This window comes from Nicotiana sylvestris, chromosome 9 (assembly GCF_000393655.2).
Source record: "Nicotiana sylvestris chromosome 9, ASM39365v2, whole genome shotgun sequence".
Classification (NCBI taxonomy): Eukaryota; Viridiplantae; Streptophyta; class Magnoliopsida; order Solanales; family Solanaceae; genus Nicotiana; species Nicotiana sylvestris.
Window position 1 is genome coordinate 190,914,331 of NC_091065.1, and position 22,895 is coordinate 190,937,225.

General features: G+C 38.8%; 1 protein-coding gene across 1 annotated transcript; it reads right to left on the minus strand.

Moving 5' to 3' along the window:
• Positions 1-2,451: 2,451 nt before the first annotated feature.
• LOC104224209 (agamous-like MADS-box protein AGL29) lies at positions 2,452-2,994 on the minus strand. Its single transcript, XM_009775807.2, has one exon. The coding sequence runs from the start codon at positions 2,992-2,994 to the stop codon at positions 2,452-2,454; it is 543 nt and encodes a 180-aa protein (XP_009774109.2).
• Positions 2,995-22,895: the final 19,901 nt, after the last annotated feature.

Here is a 22,895-nt window from a genome sequence, read left to right on the forward strand (position 1 = left end):
CGCGCCTTCTTGTGGTCATAAGCTGGTTGGGTAGGAAGTATCTAACCGAATTGCTCGACCGGGTCCACTCGGTTGAGCGCTGGTTGCGCTCCCCGAGGTTGGGGCGTGACAATCTTGTACCCCTTTCGCATGTCGCCTCCCAATAGTACATGTTTAGCCTTTAATTGTTGTTATGTTGTACGTATATTTTTATCTGCACATGTTTATTTATGTGGGTATTCTGTTATAGCCTCGTCACTATCTCGTCGAGGTTAGGCTCGACACTTACGGAGTACATTGGATCGGTTGTACTGATACTACACTCTGTACTTCTTGTGCATATTTTGGTAATTGTCCCAGTTGCTTGTGAGGCGTATCAGCTCGGATTTACTTTTGGAGACTCGAGGTAGATCTTCTGGCGTCCACAGACCTTAAAGTCCCATTCCACCTTCCACCTTCCCCCTATTTTTTTTTATCATTCGAGACAGTTGTACTTATTTCAAACTCTGTATGTAGAAACTCTAGAAGCTTGTGAACTTGTGACTCCAGATTCGGGTTGTACTTAGATATTATTATTTTTTATGGCATTCCGCACAAAATTTTAATTTCATTTCGGCTTAATGGATTTTACTTATTGAAATTAATTAAAATTGGCATAAAGATCCTCTAACGTTGGCTTTCCTAGCAAGTAAAATGTTAGGCGTCATCACAGTCCCGAAGGTGGAAATTCCTGGCCGTGACACTCTCATTTTCTCAATTATTCAAGGTTCTTACTATTGTTCATCAGTGCTTTGATATTATGAATACGAGATCGAAGGCATGCATTCCATAAAGGTTGTAACTGAGTCCGGAATCATTCCTCTTAAGTGGTTTGATAATTTATTACGTCCTTTATCTGTTTAATCTAACACAATTTATCATTTATATTGAATTAATCTTCATATCCTTAAAACCACATATAAATTTAATTGTTATCTGTTTTCGAGGGTAAACAAATATTTATTATATTTTTATGAAAAAATATTCAAATATATTCCTAACGTTTTAAATTTGTCTTATATATGCACTTCATTTACTTTCGGTTCGTAGGATCTCCTACTAATGATTTTACACCATCGGAAAATTAGTCTTTGTAGGATATATTTGGACCTTTTTAATTATTCAACCTCCGGCTCGTAGGAGCTCCCACTAATGATTTTATACCATCAAAAAATTAGTCCATGTAGGATATATTTGGACCTTTTTAATTATTCAAAGATATATTTGGACCTTCTCAATTGTTCGGGGGCATATTTGAAATTATAGTAGAAGGTATATATAAATTAAGTTGATAGTTTGGGGGTAATTTAAATCAATTATTTGTCTATGTGGCTCCACATTTGCAAATGTCAGAACCAAGCTGGACAACAGTGAGAAATAGGAAGGGGCAAATATGAGATAGAATTAGTGGTGCAAAGCTTTTATGGATCAAAAGATAAACATAAGACAAATTACAAGATAAATCGAATATTATAAATTTGATTTTTTTTTTACAAAAGAGATAATATCAAATTAAAATATTGAGAAATCATATGCATTATATACATTTATGATATGGAAGAAAAACGTTTAGTCATATGCCCATTCATAGATTCAAAATATACAATTTGATTCATTTAATTTATAACCAGATTAATTTAGTAACTTGTTTGGTGTAATTATTACAAGCATTATTAAAACATGTCAAGATAAAAAAGACACCAAAACATGTTTCAAAAAGCTTTGGCAAAGACGAGAATAATATTATTGTTTCCACAGACAAAATAAGTTTCCTATATGATTTTGTAAATAAAAGAGGGTCTGTATTTTATTTTCCTGTACCCATAAGAAAAACCTTTCTTTCTTGCAAAAGCTCAGATTTTTCTTAATGTATTCACTTGGACTCTTCATTTTTTTCATTAATTTATCAAAATTTTGTTCAACTTTTTTTAGGATTTAAGTTGTATTAATGAATCGTAGGAATTCTAACATGTGATAGCAAATTAGTTATTACTACTATTAGTAATAACAACAATAATTATGCATCATTCTCAAACAAATTGGGATCGGCTATATGAATCTTCATTTTTTTCATTTAATCTCAATTCATATCAACACCATACCAAATAAATAAAATAAAAAATTAGTTACATGAATCACGTCATTTTTTTGCTAAAATTTCCAAACACAACAGTTATTTACAAATTTTTTACCAATTTTGGACTTTCTCACCTCAACTCAATATCCAAAAAGTGTTAAGTATATAGATTTTGTGGTGCTAGCTTCCGAATTGAGCACAAAACTATCCTTTTGTGTGCATATGAAAATTGTGTAAATAAGAAGCATATAAGAAATCCATATATATTGAAGGAAACAAAACATAAACAATGAACAATAATAAATTCATTTCTTATGCCACATTGTCATTAAACAGAAACATATATATAGTAAACTTTATTTATTATATATGGTTGAACATTTTGTTGCATTCATTTTGAGTACAAATTTTGGATCTTTTACACCTATTTTTGATTGTAACTCATCAATTTTTTCAGCCAAATCTTTTTCAAGTTGGTCAATCTCTTGCTTCAGTTTCTCAAGTTTTACCAAAGTAGTTGGCTCGAAAATTTCCAATGTAGATTCTCCTTTTTCTTCCTCATTTATTGCCTTCCTTTTCTCCTTTTTCATTGTATCATTTTCTTCCCCACCTCCAGTCTTTTCATGTGTCGTCTTACGGCTTGACATGCGGTAAAATGATTGTTTTGCTTGCGAAAATCGCTCGACGACCGATTCTACATTTGGATTACCAAAGAAAAACGGTTCAGCAGCAATTGAAAAAATTATAATTGCTATATCAATTCCACATAAGGTGGAAAGATCCATCGCTCTTTTACTAAGAGCATTTTGCTTATTGGAAAGTGCTATCTTCTCAGCACGCTTATCTTTGAGAATTTTTTTCTCGGATTTGTTTTTCATTTGAGATGTCATTCTTGCCATGATTACGCAACAAGATATGACAAGACAAATTTTAGTACAGACTCGAGGAGAAACCTTCAAATTTATAGCGCAACCTCATGTCCCAAGTTTTGATAGTTACAAAGACCTACCCGGTAATTTAATAAGATTCATTTCTGTCCTCTACTTTCTTAATTTAACTAAAATGCCCAGCTTTTGAAAGATAGTATATGTGATTATGACATTATTAAGAATATTGATATTAAAAACTAATTCCACAAATAGATTATTTTTCATGTTGAAAATGGAGAAAGACGTTCGATATATTATTTACTTAAATCTGTAAGGAGTATTAAAGAATAGTAATAAATTAAGAGTGTCCAATTTTTATCCCTCTAGTATTTTTCAAATGATAAAAAAAAGGAACTTTAATCTTATATTATTTTCTACTTTGTTACAAATTTAATGAAACTTACACTTTATTTTTATGTATCTTTAATTTATTATAAAAAATAGTAAAATAGCAGTTACTAATGAATAAAATTAGAAAGAAACAATTATTGCATGGAATTGGTTATATTTGCAACCAAAAAAAGAAAAATACAAAAACTTAAAAGAAAGGGGAGGTCAATTTATTTTATGAAATAAAGGGGAGGCAAGTGTAATTGCATAAAGTTAAAGGAAAACAACAAGTAAGGAAAAGTTTGCAACTAACCAGTACCGTAGATTACCTTAATCTTCTTCCTTTGAATTGATTGCTAAAGATTTCCTTAATTTTATTTTAAAAAGAGTGAAAAAAAACAAAATAATAGATATTTTCAATTAATGTCATTTAACTACTTACTAATATTCTTTTCCTTGATGTTGATTATCTTTTCATTTGGATCTGAAATTTTGAATAGGCAATCCTTCATCTGAAACAAATAATGTAGATTTTTCTTTCTGATTTTTGACTATGAATATTGTATACGGGTAAGATCAAGCCCATGAGACGCCTCGATTTCTGATGATGTAAAAGGAGTAAGAAACGTGAAGGCAAGGAACCGAAATCGAGGCAAGGAGCCCCTCGATATGAGGTCCGAGTAAAATACATGCCCATGGAAATATCGAGGCCATGACCCCCAAGACCGGTTCAAACCCCAAAGGCATCGGAGAGAATTACCAGACGATCGAGCAGGACCAACAGAAGGTCGTGATATCGGCGACCGGCCGGATGTCACGGCGTGAATCTCGGCACATATCGACAGAGAATAAGTGATTAGTTAAACAAAAGATTTTTCCATCTTATAGAATTTTACTTAGGGTAAAAATCCGCTACTATATAAAGGGGAGTCTGATATTCATTGAGGACATTGTAATGCGCATACCAAGACAATATACTCTTATTTTCTCCATTATTCAAGGTTCTTACTTTTGTTCATCAGTGCTTCAATATTGTGAATCCACAATCGAAGGCAGGCATTCCATTAAGGCAGTAACTAAGTCCGGAATCATTCCTCTTAAGTTGTTTGACAATTTATTACGTCATTTATGTGTTTAATCTAATGCAATTTATCATTTGTATTGAATTAATCCGCATATCCTTAAAATCACATAAAAATTTAATTGTTTTTCGTTTTTTAGGGTAAACAGTTTGGCGCCCACCGAGGGTTAAGGATAATTGTGGCTACTTGATACAAATTTCCACAACACACTCTGCTTTACTCTTGTTCTTTAAGATCTTAATTTCAGGAAGACTTAAAGATGTCAAACTCTCAGTCTGCTCACCTAAACGTTGATGCTGAATCTGACCACCACAACGAGAACAACAATATAGTGTCTAGCAACGAGCTTTACCATTCTGACCCCAACAGGGTCCCAGTCGTAATCTAATCGATGCCAACTGCCATGTGGCCATCGATGCTAACTTGCCCACTGACCCGAAAAACATCGTTCGTAGAGGAGCCAGGTTGGTAGTCAAGGATACGCACGGTGGTGAAGGCGATGTGATCAATTTGCATGTGATCTTCGAAATGCTACAGGCTCAACAGGCAGCGATAGCCCAGTTGTGGAACGAAAGCCGCGCTCCCAGTAGAGTTGAGCCCGAACCATCTCGGGAAAACACTCGCAAAAATGAATTAGTCACAAAAAGGCTGAGTGAAGATGAATCCGGTACCAACCCTGAGATGATAAAGATGCTCGTGGAATTGATAAAACAAGTAGAATCGGGAGAAAAGAAAATCGAAGGTAATGACAAAAAGGTGGATACTTACAACTCTATGGTCGACCAAATACAGGAGCACCATTGATACTGAAAGGCCTGGATTCTAAGAAGTTCATCCAAAAGCCTTTCCCCCCAGCGAAGCTCTAAAGCCGATCCCTAAGAAGTTCTGTATGCCCGAAATCCCGAAGTATAATGGAACGACTGATTCAAATGAACATGTGACCTCGTATACATGCACCATCAAGTGGAAAGACTTGGAGGATAATAAAATCGAATTCGTTATGCTGAAAAAGTTCAGAGAGATCTTGTCAAAAGGAGCCATGATATGGTATCACAACTTACCCCTTAATTCTGTTGACTTGTTTGCTATGCTTGTAGATGCCTTTGTAAAAGCACACGCCAGAGCCATCAAGGTTGAGACCAGGAAGTCATGCCTTTTCAAGGTAAAGCAAAGAGATAACGACATGCTCAGGGAGTTCGTGTCAAGGTTTCAAATGGAACGGATGGATCTGACTCTGGTCACAGACGATTGGGCCGTTCAGGCATTCACCCAATGACTCAATCCCCAAAGCTTGTTGGCTTCACAGTCGTTGAATTAAAATTTGATAGAATACTTGGCAGTAACTTAGGTGGACATCCATAATAGGTACCAATCAAAACTCAGGGTCGAAGATGATCAGCTCGTGGCCCCTTCTGGGTCCATTTACCCTATCAAGACAAGTGACAGATCCAAGAGAGTTGTCGATCACGAAATAGAGATCGAATAGAGATCAGTATTAACCATACAATAGAGATCGAAGGAGAAGTGGTCCCGGACACAACCTTGAGAGGAGTGAAAGAAGGAGTGAATGAGCTCATAATAATAGGGGATTCATAAGCAAGAACTGTTTTGATAGACCTATCAGGTCCAAGGAAGCACCAAGGTTATTGGAATACAACTTCAACGTCAATGCTGCCAATAACGTATTAGCCATTATGCGTATTAAAGATACCAAGTGGCCTCGACCAGTGTAGTCCGATCCTACCCAAAGGGACCCTAATCTAATGTGTAAATATCATAGTACCCATGGCCACAAAACCAAAGACTACTGATAACTGAGAGAAGAAGTAGCCCGGTTATTCAACAACGGCCACCTCCGAGAATTTTTGAGTGATCGAGCCAAAAACCACTTCAAGAATAGGGACACCAACAAACAGATCGATCAAGAGGAACCTTATCACGTTATTAACATGATCGTTGGTGGAGTTGACATCCCCTAAGAGTCGATATTAAAACGCACTAAAGTATCAATTACAAGGGAAAACATACTCGAGACTATGTACTGGAGGGAACCGTATCTTTCAACGATGAGGACGCTGAAGGCATGGTGCAACCACACAATGATGCACTAGTAATATTTGTACTTATAAATAAATCTCGAGTTAAGCGTGTGTTAATTGATCCGGGTAGCTTGGCCAATATCATCAGATCGAGGGTCGTGGAACAACTGGGTTCTGCAAGACCAAATTGTGCCTGCAGTCCGAGTCTTAAATTAAATTAACATGGCATGCGAGACCACTAAAGAGGAAATAACCCTACTAGTGAACACCACCCGAGATTATTCAAGACATAAAGTTCTACATGATCGAAGGATACATGAGGTACAAGCTTTATTCGGGAGGCCATGGATTTACAACATGAGGGCAGTACCCTCAACGCTACATCAGGCGTTGAAATTTCCTACACTGGGAGGGATCAAAACAGTTTAAGGGGAACAATCGACTGCAAAATAAATGTTCGCGGTCCATGAGGTGGTCCCAATATCTGCACTTTCGACATATAAGAGCTTCACTTTAGTCAACAAGGCAGCAACCAAATAGCAATAACTAACGCCGGACCCAACCGAACTGGAGACGTAAGAGACAGGTGAGGATGTCGACTACGGAGTCCCTAGGTCTTTCATAGCCCCTAACGATTTCGATGTCACCAAGTCAAGGGTTGAGAAGCTAGAGAAAATCAGGTTGATCGAGTATTTTCCCGATCGAAAGGTATACCTGGGCACGAGACTAACTCCCGGGCTCCGTAAAAACTCATTGAATTCCTTATAGCTAACATAGATTGTTTTGCTTAGTCTCATCTTGACATGACAAGGATCGCGCCGGAAATAACTACTCACAAGCTGAGCTTGGATTTGAAGTTTCACCACATTAAACAGAAGAGGAGGTCTCAGTCTGACGCCAAACATGCATTCATCAAAGACGAGGTATCCAAAATCCTTAAATAGGCTCCGATAGGGAAGTTAAATAATCGGATTGGTTAGCAAACATAGTGGTAGTGCCTAAAAGGGAAATAAATTGAGAATGTGTGTAGACTATAAAGACTTAAACAAGGCATGCCCCAAAGACTCTTTCCCTTTTCCTAACATCGATCGCATGATCGATGCAACGGCCGGCCACGAGATACTTAGCTTTCTCGATGCCTATTCTGGGTACAACCAAATTCGGATGGACCCGGACGACCAATAAAAAACATCATTCATCACTAAATACAACACCTACTATTATAATGTAATGCCATTCGAACTAAAAAATGCAGGTGCCACTTACCCACGCCTAGTAAATCGGATGTTTGAAGAACAATTAGGAAAATCAATGGAGGTTTAAATTGATGACATGTTAGTTAAGTCCCTGCAAGCAGTGGACCATTTGAAACATTTGCAGGAAACCTTCAGCATATTGAAGAGATAAAATATGATGCCGAACCCAGAAAAATGCGCATCCGGAGTCGGGTCCAGAAAGTTCCTCGGATTCATAGTGTCCAACCAGGGAATCAAGATAAACTCCGACAAGATCAAGGCCATAGAGGACATCACCATGGTGGACAATGTCAAGGTCGTTCAAAGGCTAATCGGGCGTATAACTGAATTGGGTCGATTTATTTCAAGGTCCTCCGACAAGAGATATCGGTTCTTCTTGTTATTGAAGAAGAAGAATAACTTCTCATGGACCCTGGATTGCCAACAAGCCTTGGAAGAACTCAAGCGATACTTTTCGAGCCCGCCTCTGCTTCATACAGCAAAGGCATACGAGCAGTTGTACCTATACTTAGCGGTATCCGAGATAGCGATAAGTGGATTCCTGTTCGAGAAGAGGAAGGTATGCATTTTCCTACCTACTATGTTAGCAGGACTCTAGGCAAGGCCAAAACTATGTATCCTCACCTAGAAAAACTGCGTTGGCTTTGCTAAGCACCTCCAGAAAGTTAAAGCCATATTTTAATTGCCATTCCATATGTGACGTAACTACCTATCCATTGAGAAACGTAATGCATAAACCTGAGCTCTCAGGACGATTGGCCAAATGGGTCATGGTAATCAGTGCGTACAATATCGAATATCGACCCCGAACCGCCATCAAATCCCAAATTTTGGCAGACTTTGTGGCCGACTTCATGCTAGCCCTAATACCAAAGGTCAAAAAAGGATATATTGTTGAACTCGGGACTTCCTCGGGGATATGGACCCTCTATACAAATGGTGACTCGAACGCAAAAGGGTTTGGACTTGGCATCGTGTTAAATCCACCAAGGGGTAATGTAGTTAGGCAATCTATTAGAACTGTAAAATTGACAACAATGAGCCGAGTATGAGGCCATGATTGCAAGTTTCGAACTGGCTAAAATCCTAGGGGCTGAAGTGATTGAAGCTAAGTGCGATTCCCTCTTAGTGGTGAATTAGGTCAATGGGATGTTCGAAGTGAAAGAGGAACGAATGTGAAGATACCTGGATAAACTACAGGTAGCACTACATTAATTCAATGAGTGGACTCTGCAACATGTACCCGAGATCAGAACAGCGAGGCCGATGCTCTAACTAACTTGGGATCATCGGTTGATGACGATGAATTCAGCTCGGGAATGGTCGTACAACTCATGAAATCGGTAGTGGAAGAAGGCCTCACCGAGGTAAACTTGACAAGCTTAACTTGGGATTGGAGAAACAAATATATAGATTACCTGAAAATCGGGAAGCTTCCTTTGGACCCTAAAGAGTCGAGGGCTCTGTGCATGAAGGCGGCCAGGTTTAGCTTGTCAAAAGATAATACCCTATTCAGAAGAACGTTTGATGGGCCACTCACCGTCTATCTTGGATAGGGAAACACCGAACATGTTTTGAGGGAAGTTCATGAAGGCACTCAAAAATGCGAAGGATTTCGTGCAAAAATGCGACGGCTGTCAAAAGTATGCGCCAATGATCCATCATCCCGGGGAACTACTACATTTAGTCTTGTCACCTTGGCCATTCAGGAAATGAAGAATGGACATTGTCGGTGCCCTGCCATAGATACCTAGTAAGGCTCAATTCATACTATTTATGACTGACTATTTTTCTAAATAGGTTGAAGCTCACGCATTCGAAAAGGTCAGGGAAAAGGAAGTTATCTATTTTATCTGTAACCACATAATATGTCAGTTTGGAATGTTGGCCGATATTGTATGCGACAACGGGAAGCAATTCGTTGGTAGCAAGGTGAGCAAAATGTTTGAAGACCATAAGATCAAAAGAATCTTATCAACACCCTATCATCCAAGCGGGAACGGACAGGCGGAGTCTACAAACACAACCATAATCCAAAACCTTAAGAAAAGGTTAATAGATGCCAAAGGAAAATGGAAGGAAATCTTGCCCGAAGTCCTATAGGCATACTGTATGACCTCAAAATATAGCACAGGGGCCACCCCGTTTTCGTTGGTCTACGGTGTTGAAGTACTAATATCGGTCGAGATGGGAGAACCAAGTTTCAGGTTCTGATATGAGATCGAAAAGTCAAATGGTGAGGCCATGAACACGAGCCTGGAATGGTTGGATGAAAGGAGCGAGGGCACCCTCGTACAGATGGTCGCCTAGAAGCAATGGATGGAAAGGTATTATAACCGGAGAGCCAACCTACGACACTTCGATGCCGGGGACTTGTTGATAAGAAAGTTGACTCTGAATACCCGGAACCCAAACGAATGGAAGCTGGGACCAAATTGGGAAGGTCCATATCGAATTATCGAGGTTACTAGCAAAGGTTCGTACAAACTCGAAGTAGGAAACAGGTAGCGACTACCAAACATCTGGAACATCAATCACTTAAAACGATACTACTGCTAAGGTACGACCCCGTTCATTCTTTATATATATATATATATATATATATTACGAATTGTACTAACACTTGATGACAACAACCAGAGGACGATGTTGTTTTTAGGCCTAAAAACATGCGTTGCACTCTTTTTCCTTGAACTGGTTTTGTCCCAAATGGGTTTTCCAACAAAGTGTTTAATGAGGCAACCATGGATGGTGCTAACTTAGAATCAAAGACCGGTCATAAACCGGAGTTGATGGTCAAGTCAACAGTATCTGAGCCCTCTCAATGATCGACCTTGAATACTGGGTGTCATCACCCTTGGATGATGATTTTAGCAATGAAGGAAACTTTGTGCTTGAACAGTATAGGCTTGGTGGGTAGGATTTACTGTAAGGGCCAAACGGTCAAATGAATCGTGCCCACATAGACCGCCTAAGCCATAACATAAAGCTTGTACACACTTACAATCTTGTATATTGTGCACAAGAATAAAAGAAAGTTTCTACCTTGCAAATACATATTTTGTCTCTTAAGACTACAATATATTGTTCCTTAAAGATATCGTGCTCAAGGGCTGCCTCTATTCAGATCCAATAAATCACCTCCACTCAGGGACTGTAGTCCAAAATAAACTCGGATGGCTCGGGTTATCGAAGCCCCGAGGTACAAAGACTATTAGGTAGTGCCCGAACATGAAAGGCTATAGCCACCCCCACTTGGGGACTATCGTCAAGCTCGGGTATCGAAGCCCGAAGGTACAAAGCCTATTAGGCAATACCTGAACTTAAAAGGCCACGACCACCTTAAAAACAGCTTGGAGATGTCTGAAGCCCGTAATCAAAATATAAGGCCTTTTAAAAAATTCCAAACCGATTCAAAGGCTACCCTCGGCAAAATTATAATTTAAAAACACCTACACAAGCACTTTGCTGAAAGCTTCTGGTCATACCTAGCCCCCACGAGTTTCAAACAAAAATTACATCGAGAATGAGTTTTGTCTTATTTGAACCTCCGACCAAGACCTTAGTAATACGTTTTATTCTGTGCTAAGGCATTTGAAATACTTGCAATCATAAAGAGGAAGCCAAAAGAAAAGAACTCGCAAATTACCAAAGGAAAAAAAGCCTTATATACATTCCAATAAAAGTCTTTACAAAGGCCAACGATAACGGCCTCAACAAAATAAACAAAGTACAAAAAACAAAGAAAAATCCCTAAGGCTCCTAATCACTATCTTCTCCAGAATTCGCCTCGTCACCGAGCTTGTCAAGGTCTTCTACATCTTTGGTCTTATTGAATCCCTCAAATCCCTCCTCATCCTCGAGGTCAGCCAGCTTCTTGGTCTCGACCTCGAGCCTTTTTCGCATCTTCGATCTCGGCTGACAGGTTGAAACCCCGGGCATCGACCTCCTCGAGAGTCTCCCTTCGGTATATGTACTTCACGTACTCAACAGACACTTTTAGGTGGTCCTGGGCTGCCTCAACATCGACCCTAGTACTGGGTCACCATCTCTCTAGCATCTGCCCTGGTTATTTCTGACACAGACTTTATTGATTCGAGCTCCTTCCCAAAGGCATCCCGTTCAGCAGCAGCTGAGCCTAGTTGAGCTTGGTGGTCCTAGATTTGTCGAGACTGTGCTTTGGCCTTCTCTTTCGCCACTCAGAGTTGGAACTCAGTCGATGCCAGCTTCTCCCGGGCGGTCTCCTTCTCCGAAGCCAGCCAATCCACTTTTCCTTCCAGATATCGGCAATGGCCTTGACCTCATTTATTTTAAACTGGATTTTGTCGATCCGGTCAATGTTCTGCTGAACTTGCGAGGTTTGATCGTTAGTCTCAATGGCTAACTCTTCATCGCTAACTTCAATGACCTTTAGCTATTCCACCAGGCCAGCATGCTCCTTCTGAGCGACATCCAACTCGGCCCGGAGATCCTTGACTGCCCCTTCGTGTTGCTCGCGAGCTCTTTGGCCTCAGCCTCGAGCTTGTTCACCTTAGCCCTATATCGAATAAAGCTCTCACGGTGAAATATTCTCTTTGGTTTTTTCTTCTCTAAGCTCGGGGAACTCAGATCCTTTCTTCTTCTTCTTCTTCTTCTTCTCTCCTACTGCATCCCTGAAGAAGAGGAATCAATGGGCAAGTCCTCATCCCCGATTGGAGGCCTAAGGTCGAAGGTCTTAGGCAAACCTGCGAAAAGGAAATAAAGGAAATGAGAATGTGGTGCTAGAAGGAGAAGCCTAATATAACTTATTCGGGAAAGAAATCTTACTATGGGAACGGGCCTCCCAATGACCCTTCGAGAGTTTGTTCCATGAGCGCTCGGAGTAAGTCATCTGTGATGTGATACCCTCAATCCACTCCTTGAAGTAAGGGACAATGTTTGTGACTCGAGCAACAACTGCACCACCACAAACATCGATGAGGAAAAATAAGATGAACATAAAATCAACATTTAAAGGAAAGTTGAGCTTACGTGATACATAATAGCTCTCAAGGAATGGCCTAAATTCGGTAGGGATCAAGTCTGACGTCCTCAACCGGACAAAGCACCCCTTCCAGCCTCGATCCATGTCCTCATCGATGCTTGGGAATGGGGCTTTGGTAGCCCGAGTACAAGCTTTATCAGTCCCCCTAGGAAGATTCTGGGACTGTATATGCAGAGTAGATGATCTAGGGTGAGCCGACATGAGTCGATCTTGTTCACGAATAATCAAAGGAGGATTATGATCCTTTACATCGATGGGTGGATTTGACCGAGTTATACTTCAAACCTGTTACAGAAGTCTATAATGACCGGGTCCACCGGGCCTAGTGTAAAGGGATAAGTGTAAATACTTAGATATCCCTCGACATGGGTAGTAATGGCCTCCTTAGTGTCGGGGACCACTCTGTCCTTATCTGCCCAGTTGTAGTCCTTTTGGACCTCGGGAGGACATCTTTGGTGATTGAGCAAATATATCTCGATGCCTCCTCACGCCGACCTTGCACCGAAGAGGGCTTCTCAACCTTGAAGTTGTCAGTGACTGAACAACCCCTTGGAATGAACATTTTCAAGGGAGGTTCAGTAGCCGATTCATTAGTAGCTATGTCAGCAGCGGGTCTCTCGAGGTCAACCACATCGGGGGTGGTTTCATTAATTTTGGCAGTCGGTTGGGAAGAAGAAGTGACTTTTTGGGGGAACAAATTTGGAGGTTTTGGCCATTGTTATTTGGAAAAGCTTGAAAAAGATGAAGAAAGGTTGAAAGATGAAAGGTGTGTTGGTTTGGGCAGAAAACGAGTAAAAACTTGCAACTTACTGATGATTCTCAAAGAACGAAGGTAAAAATACTAGAGTATGAAGAAGGGTAGTGAAATCCTGAAGGCTCCAAGGTAGAAGCTTAGTCATAAAGTGAAAAATGAGCAAATGAGGGGATATTTATAGAGGATTCATGACATTTTGCACCCAGAGATAGCAAACCGATGGCTGACACGCGTTTGAGGTTATAATGACATGATTGACAAGACGTTTTAGATTCTTTGTCATTTTTGTCACGGCATATTGAAGAAGGAATCGATTAGCTCATCTCGTTTCTCGTTATTTCCGAAAACTTACTGTTTGAGAAATGAGGGACTATCTATATATGGGTAAAACCAAGCCCATAGGATGCCTCAGTTTTGGATGAAGTAAAAGGAGCAAGAAACGTGAAGGTAAGGAACCAGAATCGAGGAAAAGAGCCCCTCGATCTAGGGTCCGAGTAAATGCATGCCCTCAGGAATATCGGGGTGGCCCCCAGGCCCGGTTCAAACCCCAAATGCCTCAGAGATAATTACCAGGCGATCGAGCACGACCAACAAAAGGCCGTGATATCCACGACCGGCCGAATATCACTATGTAAATCTTGGCACGTATCTACAAACAACCAGTGTTTAGTTAAATAGAAGATTTTTACCTTTTATAGAATTGTACTTAGGATAAAACTCCCCTAATATATAAATGGGAGTGTGATTATTCATTTAGGATATTGTAACACGCATACCAAGGCATTATACTCTCTGTGAAGACTGATAAGTGGACATTTTACCAATGTATCTCGTCTTGAAATTTAGATATTTTGCTATGTTTGGTTGATAAAATCATGTGTTTGATGTCATTTATTTCTATTTTACAGGTTGTATGTGATTTAGAAGTGATGGTGAAGAAACCAAGTGAAAACGAGTCAAATAATAGCTAAAATAGACAATGGAAATCTGCCCAGTGATTTACTCTTCGCAAACGCGAAGGTCCAATGCGAACACGAAGAAGTAGAAAGCCAGACCTTCGCGAACGCGAAGTACACATCGCGAACGCGAAGCAGTAGAACTCAAACCTTCACGAATGCGAAGCAGCAGAACTCAAACCTTTGCGAATGCGAAGCAACAGAACTCAAACCTTCGCAAATGCGAAGGATCAATCGGGAATGCGAGGCTGAAGGAAACAAACCTTCGCGAACGTGAAGAAGAAATTGGGCGAAAAAACTGGCCAGTTCTGGAATTTCTTGATTTTGACCCCAAACAATTTAAAACACAAACCAGCTCATTTGTAAAATATCTTTTGGCTTATTTTCAGTCTCTAAGACTAGAGATAACATGTTTGGATGCTAGGGTCTTTGCACACGCTTATATTTTGAAGTTTTTGGTTAAGGATTTCTTACACATTTGTACTCATTTCTTCATTTCCTTGCTTTGTATTGAATATCTAAGTGTGTAATATTTATATTAAAACTTGAATCTTGTTTATGGGAATATTCATAATTAAAGTGTGGATTAAATATCTTGTTGTGCTTATGTATTGAATGATTGTTTATCTTACATGAAGTGAGTTATTGTTATTTTAATTATTCTTATTCTTTACTGTTTCCAAAGGGATTAGCTAACCCTAGGACTCTCCCATTAACTTCGAATTAATTTTGGGAAAGATTGTTTGGGGTTGGGAAAGAATTAATTAACAAGAACTTGAGGTTTTAACCCTCAGTTTATAGATTCTACCTAGGGATTGGATTGAACTACTTGTAGCCATATCCGGGCGTGCTTAATCTCTTGATTGTTTTACGGATAATTCAATTGGGAAGTCTTGTTAGTCTTTGGAAGAAGCTAATATAGAATTATTACCCGTGGCTAATTAACATAAACTCGCTCATATTTGTAAAATCATGAAATACATTGGATCGTTACTTGAGTGTGCTTCCCCATGCATCTATACTTGTAGCTATTGATCATTTCACTTGCTTTCTAGGTTAGTTTACATTTCCACATTTAGGTATAAATTTTTTCTAAGAATAATTCTAAGTGTTTGACATTGCATACCAAGTGATAATTCTCTTACATTCCTAATCGCCTACATATTGTTCTCTGTGGGATTCGACCCCAACTCATAGTTGGGTAAATTATATTGCATGCGACCGTGTCCATTTACTTTTTAGTAGTGGATTTGGACGTCATCAATGACCCGATAGGTCATCTAGAATTTTAAACCTAAATTACGTGTTTCGAAGCCTCTAATAGCTTTTTTAAGTCTTCCTCGATTTACGTGCACAGTTCGGGTGTTTTTCCAGAAGGCTTCTATGTTAAAAATTGACAAAATATGAAATTTTGCCTTAAAAATCTATTTGAGTTGACTTCTGTCAATGTTTTGAGCAAACAGACTGTCACGACCCAGATTTTCCACCCTCGGCAGTCATAATGACACGTACTACTGAAAGCTAGGCAAGCCACTATTCCGATTAATTTACCCTTTTCATTTAACTTCTTAATGATTGCAAGTTAACATATAATAAACAGCGAAAGAATGAAATTTAACGATTAAGCTAATAATATTACGAATTCATAAACATAAACCTCTCAGAACTGGTGTCACAATCTCATGGACTATATAAGATTACTACAAAAAGGGCCTGAATGAATTAAATATAGATCTGTCTATAGAATAGTAAAAAATAGAAAGAAACTAGATAGGAAAGGAACGCCAAGACCTGCGGACGTTTGCAGGACTACCTCGAGTCTCCTGATGGACTGAAGGCAGCAACCCCTAGCTAAGGTCCATATGCTCCAGTACCGGGATCTGCACAAAAGAGTTCAAATTGTAGAATCAGTAAAACCGACTCCATGTACTGAGTAAGTGTCGAGCCTAACCTCGGCGAAGTAGTGACGAGGCTAGGAAACAACAAACAAATAACCTTCAATTAAATAGTATCTAGCAGTATAACAATAATACAAGTAATTCAAAAGTAACGGGGGAGGGGTAACATGCTGTGGGGAAAGTACCAACATAAAGAATCACTGTAACAAAGGAAATAAGTGATTAAGGTATTGGAACCGTAAACAGTAAGAATTCACATCAAACAGGCAATAAGTGCATGACATCATTGTCACGACCCAAACCGATGGGCTGCGACGAGCACCAAGTACCTTACTCAATCGAGTACCAACGTAACATATCTTTCTTATTACATTATCATATACATGTAACATACGGGCCTAATAGGCCAACATAATCATTTATAAACTCAAAACATAGGCCGACAAGGCCGTACAATCTTTCACGTACACGACAAATGTCTACAAACCTCTAAGAATGCATAAATATCATAAAGGTCGAGATAGAGTCCCGCCATACCAAACAATATACGTCTAACTCATACTAACCAAACAAGCAACTCCGAAGCAAATGAAGCACACAAACATCTTTCGCTAAGCTAATAGACTACATGGAGGGCTCTTGACCTGTCTATCGGGACCTGCGGGCATGAAACGCAGCATCCCCAAGCAAAAGGGACGTCAGTACGAATAATGTACAGAGTATGTAAGGCACATAAATAAATACATAAGAGACATGGAAGACATAAATTACTTTAAGAGACATGGAGGGCTCTTGACCTGTCTATCGGGACCTGCGGACATAAGAGTAATGTACATAGAGTACATTACTCAACTTGTAAGTCTGAATAACTTTGCAAATCATAAATTACTTTTAACGTCATGCATATGTGTATGCGTTTCATGTCGTGCATATGTACATGTTTCATAATATCATCGGGCTCTGAGGGCATCCTATCATATCATATCAGCCACTGTGGGCAAAATCATCATCGTATACCAGCTGATCAGGTGGTGGTGCGTATATAACGCCATAACTTTTTCCATATCCCATATACATATATATACATACATATATACGGGTATATAACGCCGTTTGAACACATACATATATACACATATATAACGCCGTTTGAATCATATTTCAGCCACTGTGGGCAACATCATCATCATATACCAGCTGATCAAGTGGTGGTGCATATATAACACCGTAACCATTTCCCATATCCCATATATATATTTACTTATATACGCGTATATAATACCATCTGGTCATGGGTCAATGCACATGAATGCAATGCATGAAAAGTACATTAATAAAATCTTTCGGAATCTCATAAGACTATTTTGCCTTTGAGTAATATCATAAAGTAAACTATTTTCAACTTTCGTATTTTTCTGAGACCCATGAACAAATGATAAAATATTATGATACACGGAAATTCAAGAATATAGATATTTTCTAATACTTCTATGAATAGAGTCATTCATGGAATTTGTGCATTTGCACGTTTCGTTCATATCGTATGGATCCTGCCAAAAGAAAGAAACGATAGCCTTAACATACCCGCAGTAGGAAAAACTACGTATAATATTTCCGGAGGAGATTGCACCGTATTCTTTTAGAACCGTAAAATTTGTACGTTGTTAAACTTCCAATAATCTTTGTTGAGTTTTTTTTTGTTGGAAAACATTTTCTTGTGGAAGCTCGCCGTTCTGGTTGTGTTTGTTCATAAGAAATGGAAAATTTTCTTTGTTTAAAGCTTGAATTGGCTAAACAGCGGCTAACGTATTCAAGACCAAGAAGCTAATCAAATTAAGACCAAGGCAATGTCCTTTTTAAATTCCAATCTCCAGCATCTTGTGAATCAAGAGCATCTTTTGGTTCTTTTTTGTACAAAAAGGAAGATGCAATCAAATTAAGTTACTTATTAAGTTCAATCAACCCTTGGGTAGCCACCTACTCCAACATGACCATGAGTGATTGTTTGGAAAGTGGTTGGCTGCCACGTTTCTTTTGGGTTAAATTTTATTAATTTTTATCCACTTATTAGTTAACCGGATAATGTCCCATTATCCGGTAATTAATCAATTACCCGCATAATTTAAAAATTACCACAAATTACTTAAAATTGTATTTATTTTTAAAATACTTCATATATACTTTATACCTTATACTACCATGGTCATATGATACCTTGCATGGTACTAGTTCATAATTATCGGGTATTATCGCTCGACCCATATTTTATCCCAAATGCCAAACTTGGACGGAAATTCAGTTCCTTTGACTTGCTTCCCCTCAACCTTTACGTTTACTTATTACTTGTTTGAAATAGCATAATCCTTATAATCTTCGAATAATTTTTTTCTTGGCCTGATGTCAATTACCTTACGACAAATTCAACGTACAATACTACAGGGTGCAACATCGTCGTAATTTGATTCTACGAAGCGCAACATCATCGTAGTGTAATACTGTCGAGGGGAACATCATCGCAATATATATTACTGCGGGACGTAATATTGACGTAATATTGCGGGGTTTAACATCATTCCCCCCTTTGGAATATTCGTCCTCAAATATTGACTAATGCTCTGATCATTTTCTTAACTTATATCTTCTGAATACTTTAGAACTTCCCTTGCCATCTAGGCGACTGTTCTGTGAATAAGTCCAAAGTCCAGGGTATTCCCTTCTTAGGCCTACTTCTCACACCACAACTTGTAGTTGTAATCCTTCCAATCTCGTAACTATTGCTACCTTTCATCATGCAGCCTGTACGATTTTGACCTTGTAAGTGTGCCCAATCTCTAGGTTTCATATGTAGAGCTTTATAAGATGTTCCTTTGGGCATCTATGAGTATATTGAAGTTCTTCGCTCGGTACTTGGTTGAATTCATGAATATTGTTATATCTCATCGCATAGGTCCGTTTAACCATACGTATGAATTTACTGCCATAACTCTTACTTTAATTTATCGTTGCTGAGGTCTGCTACCAAATCCCAGCTTACTCTTATTGCTCATTCCATATGTATAAATTTATGTCCTCTAATGCTTCGTCATTACTGTTCATCTTTAGAATGACGACCTAATCTTATTTCATACTTTGTAACTTATGTCCATCTATTATTGATTCACCTCTTTATTGATCTACATTATACCACCGATAACTTAGCCTTTTATGTAATATTGCTGCTAGGATTTACGTTTTATCGGGGTACGTCTGAAATGATTAGATTGATCCACCTGGGGCGATATCCTGCTTTCATAACCATACCTCACAGCATCCCAATGTGATTCACCTTGCGTGGGTATTTTAATCCTGTCCAATTCATAAGATCTGTTTCTTTTCTTCGTTAAACAATTACTCAATCAAAGGCCCAAATTTCATCTTTTATCTATCACAATTACACCCTCATTCTATTACCAGGGTCGCATTCTAGATGCTATTAGTCTTAGACTCTTTTGAGTTCATTCAGGTTATAGTGAGATTTGTATAATTTATTGAACCTATCTGCTCTTCTTGTTCTCATGGGCTTAGTCCTGAGGACTTATCCATTTTCGTTACCTTCTCACTCGCCTGTTCTTATCCTTACTCATGTCTTCTAGAACCTTGTCGCTTCACCATACAATAGCTTGCGGCCTACCCAACTCTATTTATATTACTTGCAACCTTTCAACTTGCTTGCATCACAGATTTCCTTATGTTATTCTGGGACATCAAGCGAGGCATCACATCGTCTCTAATGCCTTTTTATTGTCTTAATTAGCCTCCTCGATACCTAGAAACCATAGGCTATGACATATGCCACTGACTATGCCGCTATCATTCCTGGATATTGAATCCCAACACTTCTAGCCTTCTATCCAAAATATGGCTATTCGCATATTTTGCCTTTGAGTATCTCGTACGTTGTTCACCTTTACCTTACTTACCTTAAAATCTCAAATCATATATTCTATCTCTTTCCTGACCTCCCTTCCACATAGGTATAATTCACGTCCATAACTTGAATCTCTATTATAATTCTTACACCTCTTGTGCATACACAATCCGGTGGGAGCTTCATACTGATTTCTTATGAGGCTGGTACTCTTCAATTGGCTTCATCATAGAGCTATTATAAAATATGGCTATTGTACTATCTTTCTTATACCTCTGCTACTTAAGAGTGATCCTGAGGTCTATAATTCTCTTGGTCCCTCCTATTTTCCTTAGTTGATGTAACTCTTTAGTCTTCTCTTATTTCTAATCAGCCTCTATGTAGGCTTAAGATATCCTCCGACCTACGGCTCCTGGTATTAGTTATTACTTTAGCCTTTCATATGCGCTGAGGGTTATTTATAATAAAATCCTTTGACAATTCAATCCTTCATCTATAACCTAGGCTCAATTCTTTCTTTTAACGTATATCAGAATCTTCTATGTATATGATGCAGGTATAGAACTCCAAACTCTTAAGTGTGTTAATAACGTCACCAACTCGGGTTCATTGATCGAATAATTCTTTTCGTTCCTTCTTAGCTTTCTTTAACGCAAGCTATTACTATTCCTGGTCTTTTTGCCCCGTTGTTGCATGCATGCTTATCCTATCTTAGTTCTCATGCATGCCAGAGTTTTCATGCAACTCATGTGATCTTGAATATTACTTTTAATTTTTACTTCCCGTTCATTAACCATGGTAGGTGCCACTTTCCTTTGGAGTGCTTACAATGTTATTGTGAGACTGTTGTTACACGACCATTTCCTCTTTAAGTCATTGTGCTTAGGTTGAAGCCTTCTTCCTTATTTCCCCAGCTAGTCTTTCGTTGTAGTACTTAGGGAGAACCCTTGACTCTCACTAAAGCTGCAAGTTTACTACATCGTATACCCAATAAAAATTTTGATATCCTTCCTCGCCTACCATTTTCCGTAGTTACTTATCTCATGCCCTTGTGCTTGTAGGGTTGCTTCTGAACTTATATTTTGAATGTCTTCCTAGTGGCACTCTCTTTTATTTCCATAACGTTCATACCATACCTTTAACTACCCCAACTCCTATTTGAATATTTTTCAAGAGTCCCGATGTCATAATTGCGAGACTAAATTTTTCGTGTTGGGGTTCAATATGTTTGTCTTGCATGATTTGCAGATTTGTCTATAATCTCTTGTCTAGCCACGACTAGGCTCTTCCCGAATCAACTACTAACTGATCGTTGGCCCATTCTCATATCCATATTTCGCGTAATCTCTCTTGGGTTATTTCCTTTGTCAAACTTACCTTTTGTGTTGGCTCCTTATTTATCAATACCTTCCGGGCAGGAACCACTTCTTTTTTCTAATGTCGTGCTTACATAATGTTCTGGAATCATAGCATATCTGTGGGAGTCGGATAAGTACAATATCATTCCTTTCTCATTTTTATCGCACTCTTCTTTTTTACCATTCCATAGTAACTAGAACAAACTAATTCTATCTTAATGCCACATCACTCCATATTTCCCCCTTTTGAGGGATTACTAAGATTTAGCTATGATGATCTACGTATAGATGTTTTACCTTTTCATCTCTGGCATCTTTTCACATCGTCAATGACCATTACTCGACTTGCGATAATCCTTCTGTACTAAGGATAACAAAATTTCTTACTGGTTTTGGGTGACACTTAATGTAACTGGAACATACAGTCTCTTAAGCTTAACTTTGCTCACATTTCTTGCTCTTGAAAAGCATCTCCCTGAATGACCATTCTCTGAATTCATCATGAATCTCCTTCTGTGGTCCATTCTATTACCACCAGAACGAAATCTAAAATTACCATGATGCCGAGTACTTTCCAATCATTCGGTCCCTAATTCATATTTTAGTTTATCTTGTTTACCAGCTCATACTAATTTCTGTTATTCTGGGGATTAAATCTCCCCTCTGGTAGTCGCGTTGGAGTCACGAACTTATTTCTCTAAATGAGGATTATGGCCTATACTCTTTCGTTGTCTTAAGGCCCATCACCTTTCATCTCTTCCTTCATTTGACTATAGGTTCTGTAACACTCTATCGTTTTCATCCATGTATCACACCTTATTCAAAATGCTTCCTTATCTCTCTTCTTATTACTCTCCTAATATTTTTGCATATCCCTTTTCTTGTGAAAACTTCAATACGACATTCTTTCGCTTTTAGCTTCCCTTTGCTCCATCCAATGGCTCTTTGGGTTGCTCAACATCCCCACTTTACTAGGGATGAGAGCCACACTTAAGGTAATATTTACCCCATCCGGGCTTTCAGCACCTATCTTCTGAATGCTAGTATTCACATCTAATCGTAATATTCTAGGGTGCACCATATGGGTATCTCACAAGAAGATCTATTGGCACATTTGTAATACCCTTCGGAAATGCCAACAAATGAAAGTAATCCATTTACCAATTTGGGTTACTCTAACCATTTACCAATTTGGGTTACTCTAACCCCAGCCGGATCTTGATATCCCATCCTTATCTTAACTATACCGTTAGCCCCCACAGAGCATA